This window comes from Lucilia sericata, unplaced genomic scaffold (assembly GCF_015586225.1).
Source record: "Lucilia sericata isolate MDLA Ls3-8-SP2 unplaced genomic scaffold, ASM1558622v1 Contig000451F_arrow, whole genome shotgun sequence".
NCBI lineage: Eukaryota > Metazoa > Arthropoda > Insecta > Diptera > Calliphoridae > Lucilia > Lucilia sericata.
The window spans coordinates 200,059-216,351 of record NW_023994466.1 but is presented as its reverse complement, the minus strand read 5'-3'; the positions used below and the strand labels follow the sequence as shown (position 1 = coordinate 216,351).

Sequence of the window (16,293 nt, the reverse complement as noted above, 5' to 3'; positions counted from 1 at the left end):
TAGACTATAGACTAGACTATAGACAAGCCATTGTTTATACAAAAGACTATTTTATAGGCTATACTTTAGACTGTAAACTAGACTTTAGACTAGATTTTAGTCTAGACTTTAGACTAGACTATGGCCCATACTATATGCAAGACATTGTAAATGCTGTCGAAAAAATTTTCTGTTTTGTTTGTGTGTGGAATGTATTATACTTGTAATTCTCTATTGTTCACAAATTTTCCATATTTTTGTTACCAAAAAACCTGCTTATCTTTCACATCTGCTACACTGAGATTTTATCCTTAAACAGACATCATTAGTACCTGTAAGTGTAGTATGACTTTGCATACGAAATTAAATAATTGTCCTGTTTTGGAATTCATTTCAAAAATTTACTGCAAGTGTTTAATTTCACATGAATTTTGTGTATTTTTTTATCCTATTGTTTGCTAGAAAACTCCATATGTACAGGACCTTATGTACGAGCACTCCACATTCATCAACCACTTATGGGAATGGAAAAACTTTGTCATTTTTAATTACACCAAAATTAAAACAGGAATAAAACTTTCAACGAAATTTCTAATTCCCAACATTTCAGTATAGTTTTGGCAAGTGACAGATAAAGTTGAGTTTGAAAACAAGCTATATTTAAAACAAAATTTTTAATTGTGCAACAATTTGTGGCACACAAAAAATTCTATGCACAAAATTGTCAATTAAATTTCTAGTTATTTAAAAATTACTTAAAAATGAATAATTACAAATATAAAGGTTTATTACTGCAAAATGATTTTGAACATGATGAAGAGGATTTCCCTGAATCCCATACAGCCTCCACAGTTACGCTGATAAGTCAACGGCACCAGCAGCAGCAACAATTTAACAAAAGATTGTCTATGACGAAACCTAACAATCAAACACGAATTACCCAAGTTAAACCATATGAAAAATCAATTCAATTGCAGCAAGAGCAACAATTGCAACCATATAATATTCCCGGTATGATAAACAATATTCCCCCGTATGGAAAACACTATAACAATATCAATGAAAACAATTTCATAGCAGTTAGACGAATCCGTAAACCTTCGCTATGGCTGGGAAATGTTGAAAAAGCTAAACAACAACAACTACAACAAGAGCAGCAGCAAGTATTAAGAAATAAATCTAGAAATAATGATGCCATGACCTTTGACAATGACACGCTGATGATGAATGTTGCAAATAACGATGTTGCTGGGGATTTAACGCCACGCAGAATGCTGTGTAAAGGCGGATTAGTGTCGAAAGTCAAAGCGTTCATTATCGAATTCTTGCAGGATTCGTCTATACATGGTTTTGTGTATTTAGCGAAAATTGGTTTAAGTTTGATAGAAAGGTATTGCAATTAAAGGAAATAGTAAACTTTAAATCAGAATGTAAAATATGAGTTAAGAAACATATTTCGAGACTATATACACTGTAGGATAGACTATAGTCTATACCATAGTCCAGACTATAGACAACTCTATAGTCAAGATTATGGTCTACTCTATAGTCCAGATTATAGTCTACTCTATACTCCAGACTATAGTCTACACTATAGTCCACCCTATAGTCTACTCTGTAGTCCAGACTGTAGTCTACTCTAGTCCAGAATATAGTATACTCGATAGTCCATACTATAGACCACTCTGCAGTCCTGACTATAGTCTACTCTATAGTCCAGACTATAGTCTATTCTATAGTCCAGACTATAGTCTACTCTATAGTCCAAAATATAGACTGCTCTATAGTCCAGACCATGGTATACTCTATAGACCAGACTATAGTCTACTCTATAGTCCAGACTATAGTCTACTCTATAGTTCGGACTATAGTCTACTCTATAGTCCATATTATAGTCTACTCTATAGTCCATACTATAGTCTACTCTATAGTCCAGACTATAGTCTACTCTATAGTCCAGACTATAGTGTACTCTATAGTCTAGACTATAGTCTACTCTATAGTCCATACTATAGTCTACTCTATAGTCCAAACTATAGACTGCTCTATAGTCCAGACCATGGTATACTCTATAGACCAGTCTATAGTCTACTCTATAGTCCAGACTATAGTCTACTCTATAGTTCGGACTATAGTCTACTCTATAGTCCATATTATAGTCTACTCTATAGTCCATACTATAGTCTACTCTATAGTCCAGACTATAGTCTACTCTATAGTCCAGACTATAGTGTACTCTATAGTCCAGACTATAGTCTACTCTATAGTCCATACTGTAGTCTACTCTATAGTCCAAACTATAGACTGCTCTATAGTCCAAATTATGGTATACTCTATAATCCACCCTATAGTCTAGCCTGTAGTCCTGACTGTAGTATATTCTAGTCCAGAATGTAGTCTACTCTAGTCCAGACTATAGTCTACTCTATAGTCCAGACTACTCTATAGTACAGTATATAGTCCATACAATAGTCCACCCTGCAGTCCAGACTATAGTCTATAGTCCAGACTATAGTCTATAGTCCAGACTGTATTCCACTCTATAGTCCAGACTACATTCTACTCTATAGACCAGACTATAGTCAACTCTATAGTTCAGACTATTTTCTATACTATAGTCCAGACTATAGTCTACTCTACAGTGTAGTCTACTCCATAGTCCTTGTAATAGTCCACTCTATAGTCTACACTACAGTCTGCACTATAGTCTAATCTATAGTCCAGGCTATTGTCTAATCCATAGTCCAGACTATAGTCTGCTCTATAGTCCAGACTACAGTCTACTCCATAGTCAAGACTATAGTATACTCTATAGTCCAGACTATAGTCTACTCTACAGTCCAGACTACAGTCTACTCTACTGTCCAGACTACAGTCTACTCAATAGTCCAGACTATAGTCTACTCTATAGGCTACACTATAGTCCAGACTATAGTCTACCCTATAGTCCAGACTATAGTCTATTCTATAGTCCAGACTATAGTCTACTCTATAGTCCAAAATATAGACTGCTCTATAGTCCAGACCATGGTATACTCTATAGTCCAGACTATAGTCTACTCTATAGTCCAGACTATAGTCTACTCTATAGTTCGGACTATAGTCTACTCTATAGTCCATACTATAGTCTACTCTATAGTCCATACTATAGTCTACTCTATAGTCCAGACTATAGTCTACTCTATAGTTCAAACTATTGTGTGCTCTATAGTCCAGACCATAGTCTACTCTATAGTCCAGGCTATTTTCTACTCCATAGTCTTGATTATAGTTCACTCTATAGTCTACACTACAGACTAGACTATAGTCAAAACTATAGTCCAGACTATAGTCTACTCTATAATCCAGCCTTTAGTCTGCTCTATAGTCCAGACTACAGTCTACTTTATTGTTCAGACTATATTCTACTCTATAGTTCAGACTATAGTCTACTCTATAGTCTAGCCTTTAGTCTACTCTATAGTCCAGACTATAGTCTACTCTATAGTCCAGACTATAGTCTACTCTATAGTCCAGACCATAGTCTACTCTATAGATGAGGCTATAGTCTATTGTAAAGTCCAGGCTATAATCTACTCTAAAGTCCAGGTAATAGTCTACTCTATAGTCCAGACTATAGTCGACTCTATAGTCCAGAATATAGTCGACTCTATAGTCCGGACTATAGTCTACACTATACTCCAGACTAAAGTCTACTATATAGTCCAGACTATAGTCTACTCTATAGTCCAGACCATAGTCTACTCTATAGTCCAGATCATAGTCTATTCTATAGTTCAGGCTATAGTCTACTCTTAGGTCCAGACTATAGTCTACTCTATAGTCCAGACCACAGTCTACTCTATAGTCCAGATCGAAGGAAATAGTCTACTCTAGAATCCAGACTATAGTCTGCTCTATAGTTCGGACTATAGTCTACTCTAAAGTTCAGATAATAGTCTACTCTATAGTCTAGACTATAGTCCATTCTATAGTCCAGACTATAGTCTACTCTATAGTCCAGACTATAGTCTACTCTATAGTCCAGACTAAAGTCTACTCTATAGTCCATACTATAGTCTACTCTATAGTCCATACTATAGTCTACTCTATAGTCCATGACTATAGCTTAATCTAGTCTAATTTTGTTAGTTTCTTTTAGGGTTTCCATATTCGATTTAACTCTACTATATATTCTTCATTACGAAAACAAATACATTTCTGATTGAATATTTTAGCCACTTATACGTATGATTATTAATTTGTGAATTCCCTAAACTCATACGCCATGGGTGACATTTCTAAATAAAAGTTATAACGAATTTGACATTAATTTCTAAAAAATGTAATAAATATTTTACATAAAGGTATTTAAAAAATTGTGTACATAATCGTACAGTTGATAAAAAAGCTGATTTATTGCCATGGATTTTTTCAGATTAAATTGCATATAGAAAAATATTTAATTAAATAAATAAGACAAAATATTTTTGTTAAAAAAAAAAAATAATAATAAATCTTTTCCCCCATTTCATCACAGTAATAAATTTTAACTTTAATCCGTATATTTTATTTTTCATTTGAATAGATATTTTACTTGGAAAATAATTGCAATTTAAAATAAAATTGTTGAAGCTGCTGTTGATTTTCCAGAAAATAGAAAAATAAATCTATAAAATATTTCTTTTTATAAATATAACATTTACTAAAAAATACCACTTGTTTTTATTTAACAAATATTTTATTACATTTTTGTTAAACTGCTGCCATATTTAAAACCATTTTCATTTACTTTTTTCAACAATTTTCTCCACATTTTTAGAACATTGTGGTTTGCATTTATTTGCGTGGCAATATTTAGTATTATTTCACTTAGTCGTCGCACCTGGCAACGTTTTCAAACCTCACCAATGGTCATATCAATGGATCGTAATAAATTGGTTTGGAATACCAGTTTTCCATCATTGACTGTGTGTCCTCATAAACGCATCGATGAGCTTAAAGTTGAGGAATATATTATGTAAGTACTAAATACAGATATTACTACACTAACACAAAAACAGAGAATGTTTTTCTGTGTCCTTCACTTACATTCTTACTCCTATACAAACCGCAACACAACATGAACAGATTGATTCGTAGTGGATTAAAATTTATTGGTTCTTTTGGCTGGACAATTTGGCAACAAAAAGAATAAAACGGCCAGAAAAAAGAAAAATTGATCGAAAAATAAAACGTAACACAGCTGTGTAGAGGGAAATTAAATTGAAAATCCAAAATAATTATCGCCATACGAAACGGAACAAAAGACAAATGTGTTGGGAGAATTGGGGAAAATTTGGCAAACTTTTCACTTTTACAGCAATGAAGATTGAATGACTTGATAATAGCTTTAAATAATTATTTTATTAATCTATTCTATAGTCCAGACTATAAATTCTATAGTGAAGACTATAGTCTTAACTATATATAGTCTGGACCATAAAATAGACTACAGTCAATTCTAGAGTCCAAATTATAGTCTATTCTATAGTCCAGATTGTAGTCTATTCTATAATCCAGACTATATCCTATTATATAGTCCATACTATAGACTATTCTGTAGACCAGACAATAGTCTATTTAATAGTTCAGGTTATAGTATGTCCTATAGTCCAGATTATAGTCTATTCTACAGTCCAGATTATAGTCTATTCTATAGTCTATTCTATAGTCCAGACTATAGTCTATTCTATAGTCCAGACTATAGTCTATTCTATAGTCCAGACTATAGTCTATTCTATAGTCCAGACTATAGACTATTCTATAGTCCAGACTATAGTCTATTCTATAGTCCAGACTATAGTCTATTCTATAGTCCAGACTATAGTCTATTCTATAGTCCAGACTATAGTCTATTCTATAGTCCAGACTATAGTCTATTCTATAGTCCAGACTATAGTCTATTCTATAGTCCAGACTATAGTCTATTCTATAGTCCAGACTATAGTCTATTATATAGTCCAGACTATAGTCTATTCTATAGTCCAGACTATAGTCTATTCTATAGTCCAGACTATAGTCTATTCTATAGTCCAGACTATAGTCTATTCTATAGTCCAGACTATAGTTTATTCTATAGTCCAGACTATAGTCTATTCTATAGTCCAGACTATAGTATATTCTATAGTCCAGACTATAGTCTATTCTATAATCCAGACTATAGTCTATTCTATAGTCCAGACTATAGTCTATTCTATAGTCCAGACTATAGTCTATTCTATAGTCCAGACTATAGAATAGACTATAGTCTGGACTATAGTCTATTCTACAGTCCAGACTGTAGTCTATTCTATAGTCCAGCCTATAGTCAATTCTATAGTCCAGACTATAGTCTATTCTATACTCCAGACTATAGTCTATTCTATAGTCCAGACTCTAACCTATTCTATAGTCTAGACTAAAGACTCTTCTATAGTCTATTCTATAGTCCAGACTATAGTCTATTCTATAGTCCAGACTATAGTCTATTCTATAGTCCAGACTATAGTCTATTCTATAGTCCAGACTATAGTCTATTCTATAGTCCAGACTATAGTCTATTCTATAGTCCAGACTATAGTCTATTCTATAGTCCAGACTATAGTCTATTCTATAGTCCAGACTATAGTCTATTCTATAGTCCAGACTATAGTCTATTCTATAGTCCAGACTATAGTCTATTCTATAGTCCAGACTATAGTCTATTCTATAGTCCAGACTATAGTCTATTATATAGTCCAGACTATAGTCTATTATATAGTCCAGACTATAGTCTATTCTATAGTCCAGACTATAGTCTATTCTATAGTCCAGACTATAGTCTATTCTATAGTCCAGACTATAGTCTGGACTATAGAATAGACTATAGAAGAGTCTTTAGTCTAGACTATAGAATAGACTATAGTCTGGACTATAGTCTATTCTACAGTCCAGACTGTAGTCTATTCTATAGTCCAGCCTATAGTCAATTATATAGTCCAGACTATAGTCTATTCTATACTCCAGACTATAGTCTATTCTATAGTCCAGACTATAACCTATTCTATAGTCTAGACTAAAGACTCTTCTATAGTCTATTCTATAGTCCAGACTATAGTCTATTCTATAGTCCAGACTATAGTCTATTCTATAGTCCAGACTATAGTCTATTCTATAGTCCAGACTATAGTCTATTCTATAGTCCAGACTATAGTCTATTCTATAGTCCAGACTATAGTCTATTCTATAGTCCAGACTATAGTCTATTCTATAGTCCAGACTATAGTCTATTCTATAGTCCAGACTATAGTCTATTATATAGTCCAGACTATAGTCTATTATATAGTCCAGACTATAGTCTATTCTATAGTCCAGACTATAGTCTATTCTATAGTCCAGACTATAGTCTATTCTATAGTCCAGACTATAGTCTATTCTATAGTCCAGACTATAGTCTATTCTATAGTCCAGACTATAGTCTATTCTATAGTCCAGACTATAGTCTATTCTATAGTCCAGACTATAGTCTATTCTATAGTCCAGACTATAGTCTATTCTATAGTCCAGACTATAGTCTATTCTATAGTCCAGACTATAGTCTATTCTATAGTCCAGACTATAGTCTATTCTATAGTCCAGACTATAGTCTATTCTATAGTCCAGACTATAGTCTATTCTATAGTCCAGACTATAGTCTGTTCTATAGTCCAGACTATAGTCTATTCTATAGTCCAGACTATAGTCTATTCCATAGTCCAGACTATAGTCTATTCTATAGTCTGACTATAGTCTATTCTATAGTCCAGACTATAGTCTATTCTATAGTCCAGACTATAGTCTATTCTATAGTCCAGACTATAGTCTATTCTATAGTCCAGACTATAGTCTATTCTATAGTCCAGACTATAGTCTATTCTATAGTCCAGACTATAGTCTATTCTATAGTCTATTCTATAGTCCAGACTATAGTCTATTCTATAGTCCAGACTGTAGTCTATTCTATTGTCCAGACTATAGTCTATTCTATAGTCCAGACTATAGTCTATTCTATAGTCCAGACTATAGTCTATTCTATAGTCCAGACTATAGTCTATTCTATAGTCCAGACTATAGTCTATTCTATAGTCCAGACTATAGTCTATTCTATAGTCCAGACTATAGTCTATTCTATAGTCCAGACTATAGTCTATTCTATAGTCCAGACTATAGTCTATTCTATAGTCCAGACTATAGTCTATTCTATAGTCCAGACTATAGTTTATTCTATAGTCCAGACTATAGTCTATTCTATAGTCCAGACTATAGTATATTCTATAGTCCAGACTATAGTCTATTCTATAATCCAGACTATAGTCTATTCTATAGTCCAGACTATAGTCTATTCTATAGTCCAGACTATAGTCTATTCTATAGTCCAGACTATAGAATAGACTATAGTCTGGACTATAGAATAGACTATAGTCTGGACTATAGTCTATTCTACAGTCCAGACTGTAGTCTATTCTATAGTCCAGCCTATAGTCAATTCTATAGTCCAGACTATAGTCTATTCTATACTCCAGACTATAGTCTATTCTATAGTCCAGACTATAACCTATTCTATAGTCTAGACTAAAGACTCTTCTATAGTCTATTCTATAGTCCAGACTATAGTCTATTCTATAGTCCAGACTATAGTCTATTCTATAGTCCAGACTATAGTCTATTCTATAGTCCAGACTATAGTCTATTCTATAGTCCAGACTATAGTCTATTCTATAGTCCAGACTATAGTCTATTCTATAGTCCAGACTATAGTCTATTCTATAGTCCAGACTATAGTCTATTCTATAGTCCAGACTATAGTCTATTCTATAGTCCAGACTATAGTCTATTCTATAGTCCAGACTATAGTCTATTCTATAGTCCAGACTATAGTCTATTCTATAGTCCAGACTATAGTCTATTCTATAGTCCAGACTATAGTCTATTATATAGTCCAGACTATAGTCTATTATATAGTCCAGACTATAGTCTATTCTATAGTCCAGACTATAGTCTATTCTATAGTCCAGACTATAGTCTATTCTATAGTCCAGACTATAGTCTGGACTATAGAATAGACTATAGAAGAGTCTTTAGTCTAGACTATAGAATAGACTATAGTCTGGACTATAGTCTATTCTACAGTCCAGACTGTAGTCTATTCTATAGTCCAGCCTATAGTCAATTATATAGTCCAGACTATAGTCTATTCTATACTCCAGACTATAGTCTATTCTATAGTCCAGACTATAACCTATTCTATAGTCTAGACTAAAGACTCTTCTATAGTCTATTCTATAGTCCAGACTATAGTCTATTCTATAGTCCAGACTATAGTCTATTCTATAGTCCAGACTATAGTCTATTCTATAGTCCAGACTATAGTCTATTCTATAGTCCAGACTATAGTCTATTCTATAGTCCAGACTATAGTCTATTCTATAGTCCAGACTATAGCCTATTCTATAGTCCAGACTATAGTCTATTATATAGTCCAGACTATAGTCTATTATATAGTCCAGACTATAGTCTATTATATAGTCCAGATTATAGTCTATTCTATAGTCCAGACTATAGTCTATTCTATAGTCCAGACTATAGTCTATTCTATAGTCCAGACTATAGTCTATTCTATAGTCCAGACTATAGTCTATTCTATAGTCCAGACTATAGTCTATTCTATAGTCCAGACTATAGTCTATTCTATAGTCCAGACTATAGTCTATTCTATAGTCCAGACTATAGTCTATTCTATAGTCCAGACTATAGTCTATTCTATAGTTCAGACTATAGTCTATTCTATAGTCCAGACTATAGTCTATTCTATAGTCCAGACTATAGTCTATTCTATAGTCCAGACTATAGTCTATTATATAGTCCAGACTATAGTCTATTCTATAGTCCAGACTATAGTCTGTTCTATAGTCCAGACTATAGTCTATTCTATAGTCCAGACTATAGTCTATTCCATAGTCCAGACTATAGTCTATTCTATAGTCTGACTATAGTCTATTCTATAGTCCAGACTATAGTCTATTCTATAGTCCAGACTATAGTCTATTCTATAGTCCAGACTATAGTCTATTCTATAGTCCAGACTATAGTCTATTCTATAGTCCAGACTATAGTCTATTCTATAGTCCAGACTATAGTCTATATAGTCTATTCTATAGTCCAGACTATAGTCTATTCTATAGTCCAGACTATAGTCTATTCTATAGTCCAGACTATAGTCTATTCTATAGTCCAGACTATAGTCTATTCTATAGTCCAGACTATAGTCTATTCTATAGTCCAGACTATAGTCTATTCTATAGTCCAGACTATAGTCTATTCTATAGTCCAGACTATAGTCTATTCTATAGTCCAGACTATAGTCTATTCTATAGTCCAGACTATAGTCTATTCTATAGTCCAGACTATAGTCTATTCTATAGTCCAGACTATAGTCTATTCTATAGTCCAGACTATAGTCTATTCTATAGTCCAGACTATAGTCTATTCTATAGTCCAGACTATAGTCTATTCTATAGTCCAGACTATAGTCTATTCTATAGTCCAGACTATAGTCTATTCTATAGTCCAGACTATAGTCTATTCTATAGTCCAGACTATAGTCTATTCTATAGTCCAGACTATAGTCTATTCTATAGTCCAGACTATAGTCTATTCTATAGTCCAGACTATAGTCTATTCTATAGTCCAGACTATAGTCTATTCTATAGTCCAGACTATAGTCTATTCTATAGTCCAGACTATAGTCTATTCTATAGTCCAGACTATAGTCTATTCTATAGTCCAGACTATAGTCTATTTTATAGTCCAGACTATAGTCTATTCTATAGTCCAGACTATAGTCTATTCTATAGTCCAGACTATAGTCTATTCTAGTCCAGACTATAGTCTATTCTATAGTCCAGACTATAGTCTATTCTGTAGTCCAGACTATAGTCTATTCTATAGTCCAGACTATAGTCTTTTCTGTAGTCCAGACTATAGTCTATTCTATAGTCCAGACTATAGTCTATTCTATAGTCCAGACTATAGTCTATTCTATAGTCCAGACTATAGTCTATTCTGTAGTCCAGACTATAGTCTATTCTATAGTCCAGACTATAGTCTATTCTATAGTCCAGACTATAGTCTATTCTATAGTCCAGACTATAGTCTATTCTATAGTCCAGACTATAGTCTATTCTATAGTCCAGACTATAGTCTATTCTATAGTCCAGACTATAGTCTATTCTATAGTCCAGACTATAGTCTATTCTATAGTCCAGACTATAGTCTATTCTGTAGTCCAGACTATAGTCTATTCTATAGTCCAGAATATAGTCTATTCTATAGTCCAGACTATAGTCTAGTCCATATTCCAAACTATAGTCTATGCTATAGTCCAGACTAAAGTCTAGTCCATAGTCCAGACTATAGTCTGTGCTATAGTCCAGACAATAGTCTATTCTATAGTCCAGACTATAGTCTGTTCTATAGTCCAGATTATAGTCTATTCTATAGTCCAGACTATAGTCTATTCTATAGTCCAGTCTATAGTCTATTCTATAGTCCAGACTATAGTCTATTCTATAGTCCAGACTATAGTCTATTCTATAGTCCAGACTATAGTATATTCTATAGTCCAGACTATAGTCTATTCTATAGTCCAGAATATAGTCTATTCTATAGTCCAGACTATAGTCTATTCTATAGTGCAGACTATAGTCTATTCTATAGTCCAGACTATAGTCTATTCTACAGTCCAGACTATAGTCTATTCTACAGTCCAGACTATAGTCAATTTTATAGTCCAGACTATAGTCTATTTTATAGACCAGACTATAGTCTATTCTATAGTCCAGACTATAGTCTATTCTATAGTCCAGACTATAGTTCATTCTATAGTCCAGACTATAGTTCATTCTATAGTCCAGACTATAGTTTATTCTATAGTCCAGACTATAGTTTATTCTATAGTCCAGACTATAGTCTATGGACCAGACTATAGTTTATTCTTTAGTCCAGACTATAGTCTATTTTATAGTCCAGACTATAGTATATTCTACAGTCCAGACTATAGTTTATTTTATAGTCCAGACTATAGTTTATTCTATAGTGTAGTTCTGACTATAGTCTATTATATATTCCAAACTGTAGTCTCTTTTATACTTCAGACTGCAGTCCCTTTTATAGTCCAGGCTGTAGTCTATTCTATACTTTCTCAACTTTATTGTAGTCATTATTTTAAAAATTTCTCCTGCTCTTGCGTATTACAGGTCCCACCCTGATGTTTTCACCTCCCAAGAGGATGAAGAAGGCTTTAAAGATTTCGTCGACAAGTTGGCACGACTCTCCTATGACAACATTGAACATTTACCCATGAACAAGACATACGGCATAACAAGTGACAAATATCTAGATTTACTCTATGAATTAAAATGGCAATTTGAGCCGGAAATAAGTAGTGGTGCCGCTGTCAAAATGTTTATCTATGAAACTCAAACTGAATTTGGTATTTGTCATTCCGTCAATAGTCTGGTGGCTCGCTACAATTCATATGAATATTGGAAAAATAATGAGTGGGATTTGTTGGATCATGGCGAGCGGGTGACGGTACATCCGTTAGATGGTGAAATTTATGCACAAATTATTAATTTATCTACAGCCTATGATGTGTATTTTCATAGTTCGGGTGATATACCGAGTATAACAAAGCAACGTTATACATTTCCCGAAACCGATTATACAACAGTAGAACTGATTGCTTTGGAAATTTATACAGATGAGGCGGCAAAAGCGTAAGTTAAGGGGTGGGGGGAGTAGAAAGTTTATTTAGCTGTGATTAATTTTGGAAAAAATATTTTTTTTGTTTTAGTTTTTCCACTAAACAGCGTAAATGTCGTTTTAAATATGAGGCGGAGGAAATGCTAACGGCACCCATCTATAGTTTTGGTTTGTGTTTGGCCGAGTGTCGTTTATTTTTGGCCTTAAGAGTTTGCAGTTGTGTGCCTCATTTCTATAGGAATACATGTAAGTTTAAAAGGAACTGTGGTTAGACTAAAACCACTAGACAGTTTGGTTTATAGTTTAGAAAAATTCGAAATTCATAAAACTTTTTTTTTTCATCGCAGTACGCAATGGACGAGTTCTGCCAATATGCGGTTTAAGAGGACTGGCTTGTATTGCTAAACTTAAAAGTGAGTTAAATTGTTTAAACAATGCAAAAATTTTGTTTAAATCGAAATTAAACTTATAATGCTTTTCTTTTCTAGAGGAAATGATTTCCTTAAAATCGAATCGCTATAAAATCGATTGCAATTGTCTGGCTAATTGTGATGACTCTAATTTCTTTGTACAATCTTATGTGGGTATTGAAATATCAAAGATTTCTTAACAAAATATTTAGAAATTTAAAAATTATATTTTATTATCTAGCGTTCTAGAGTTTGGTTTTTGGGTGCTAATCTACAATGGGGCATTATTGACTATCCCAAGATGCAGCTGCGTCGTGATGTTATTTTCTCATTTGCTGATGTATTGGGTGTGTTTACTGGACAATAACTAATCATTTTTTTTTTAACTTATACAAGTTCTTATTTATTACAGTTTATATTGGCGGTTTGGTTGGCTTTTTCTTGGGCTGCAGTGCTTTGAGTTTCATGGAAATTATATATTATTTTACCATAAGATTTGCGCGAAGATTAATGGCTTAAATTTGATCAGAAAAATATTAAATTTATTCAAAATTATTAATAAATTAATCTCGAAGATAATAAAACTCTTTAAAAATTATAGTCCAGACAACGTTTAATTATAGAGTCCAGAGTATTGTTTCCTTAGTCAAGTTTATAGTCTATTCTATAGTTTAGAATATAGTCCAGATGGTAGTCTATTCTATAGTCCTGACTATAGTCTACTCTACAGTCCAGGCTATAGTCTATTCTATTGTCAAGACTATAGTCTTTTCTATAGTCCAGACTATAGTATATTTTATAGTTCAGACTATAGTCTATTCTATAGTCCAGACTATAGTCTATTCTATAGTGCAGACTATAGTCTATTCTACAGTCAAGACTATAATCTATTCTATAGTCCAGACTATAGTCTATTCTATAGTCCAGACTATAGTCTATTCTATAGTCCAGACTATAGTCTATTCTATAGTCCAGACTATAGTCTATTCTATATTCAAGACTATAGTCTATTCTATAGTCCAGACTATAGTCTATTCTATAGTCTAGACTATAGTCCAAACTATAGCCTATTCTATAGTCCAGGCTATAGTCTATTCTATAGTCTAATCTATAGTCTATTCTATAGTCCAGACTATAGTCTATTCTATAGTCCAGACTATAGTTTATTCTATAGTCCAGACTATAGTCTATACTATAGCCCAGACTATATTCTATTCTATAGTCCAGACTATAGTCTATTCTATAGTCCAGACTATGGTCTATTCTATAGTCCAGACTATAGTCTAATCTATAGTCCAGACTATAGTTTATTCTATGGTCCACACTATAGTCTATTCTATTGTCCAGACTATAGTCGATTATATAGTACAGGCTATAGTCTATTCTATAGCCCGGTCTATAGTATATTCTATAGTCTAGACTATAGTATATTCCTTAGTGCTGACTATAGTCTATTCTGGAGTCCAGACTGTAGTCTATTCCATAGTCCACACGTTCCATAGTCTATTTTATAGTCCCGACTATAGTCTATTCTGTAGTCCAGACTATAGTCTATTCTATAGTCCAAGTTATAATCTATTATATAGTCCAGACTATAGTCTATTATATAGTCCACACTATAGTCGATTTTATAGTCCAGACTATAGTCTATTCTCTTGTCCAAACTGTAGTGTATTCTATAGTCCACACTATAGACTATATTAAAGTCCAGCATATATTCTATTCTATAGTCCAGTCTATAGACTTTTCTATAGTCAGGACTATAGTATATTCTACAGTCCACATACTGTGTTCTATAGTTCAGACTATAGTCTTTTCTATAATTCAGACTATAGTCTATTCTATAGTCCAGACTATAGTCTATTCTATAGTCCAGACTATAGTCTATTCTATAGTCCAGACTATAGTCTATTCTATAGTCCAGACTATAGTCTATTATATAGCCTTGACTATAGTCTATTGTATAGTTCAAACTTTTTAAATTTTGTCTGTAATTTGTAAATTATATTCAACTATTTCTTTTCTTTCAACTTCTGTTCAAAATTCTTTACCTCTAGAGTATTAAACAATTTGCCAAAAATATTATATGTCCGCTTGTTAAGAAAAAAATTTATCACCAACCAACCATCAAGTCTATGAAATTAAAATTGCAAATTTTATGCAAAAATTTAAAAAAGTTTTTTTTTTCTTTTTTTGGGCATAAAAAAGAAAAGCTCACGTGATTTTCTTTAGAACAACAATAGCAAGAAAGAATATTGAATATGAAAATAACTCAAGGGAAAATTTTCACAATAAAATTTGCACGAAACACATGAGCAGTTTAACGGAAGTTAAAATTAAAATATAACAACAGCAACGACAATAATGACAGAAAGAAACCTACAGGCTTTAAAGAGAAAATTTAAAACTTAAATAATATAAATGTCAGTTGCATAAATTATACAAGAAAAGGAAGTAAAGTGCGAAGTGTAAGGAAAAAAATTATATATTTTTATTTATGTAAATTTTTGTTGAAAAATAAGTTTTACGGGATAAATAAATATAAATTGTAGAGCTTATGTTAGTTAAAAAAGACACTAATCTATTTGTTGTTTAGCAATGACAAGTGACAAGCGTAAAATGCTGCAATTTATAGAAAATTAATTTGCAATCAACCCCTTAGAATGGTGATGATGTGTGTTGTTATGTAAGGATAATATTTGCGAAATTTTTGTATAAAGAAATGTTTCGTTGTAAAGGGTGGTGGTCGTGGAATCAGGGAAATCTTTTGGCAAAATCAATTCAACCAACATTTTCTATAGAAAGTTATTGAATTTTCTATAGAAAAGTTATAGAATCATGACAATTCTATTGAAAAGTTATCGATATCATGACTTTTCTATAGAAACGTTATCGATATTAAGACATTTCTATAGAAAAGTCATGATATCGATAACTATTCTATAGAAAAGTCTTAATATCGATAACTTGACTTTTCTATAGAAAAGTTATCGATAACTTGACTTTTCTATAGAAAAGTTATCGATAACTTGACTTTTCTATAGAAAAGTTATCGATAACTTGACTTTTCTATAGAAAAGTTATCGATAACTTGTCTTTCTATAGAAAAGTTATCGATAACTTG

At 32.6% G+C, this 16,293-nt stretch overlaps 1 protein-coding gene across 2 annotated transcripts; it reads left to right on the top strand.

Moving 5' to 3' along the window:
- Positions 1–716: 716 nt before the first annotated feature.
- Positions 717–13,694, top strand: LOC119605014 (sodium channel protein Nach). Of its 2 annotated transcripts, XM_037957947.1 has the most exons (9): positions 721–990; positions 1,057–1,369; positions 4,781–4,978; positions 12,252–12,773; positions 12,851–13,005; positions 13,107–13,172; positions 13,248–13,339; positions 13,411–13,516; positions 13,582–13,694. In XM_037957947.1, exons 1-9 carry the CDS (start codon positions 741–743, stop codon positions 13,686–13,688), a joined length of 1,809 nt encoding a protein of 602 aa, XP_037813875.1. In that variant the 5' UTR covers positions 721–740; the 3' UTR covers positions 13,689–13,694. The 2 variants fall into 2 exon arrangements, with proteins under 2 accessions (XP_037813874.1, XP_037813875.1); XM_037957946.1 differs by having other exon boundaries at positions 717–1,369.
- Positions 13,695–16,293: the final 2,599 nt, after the last annotated feature.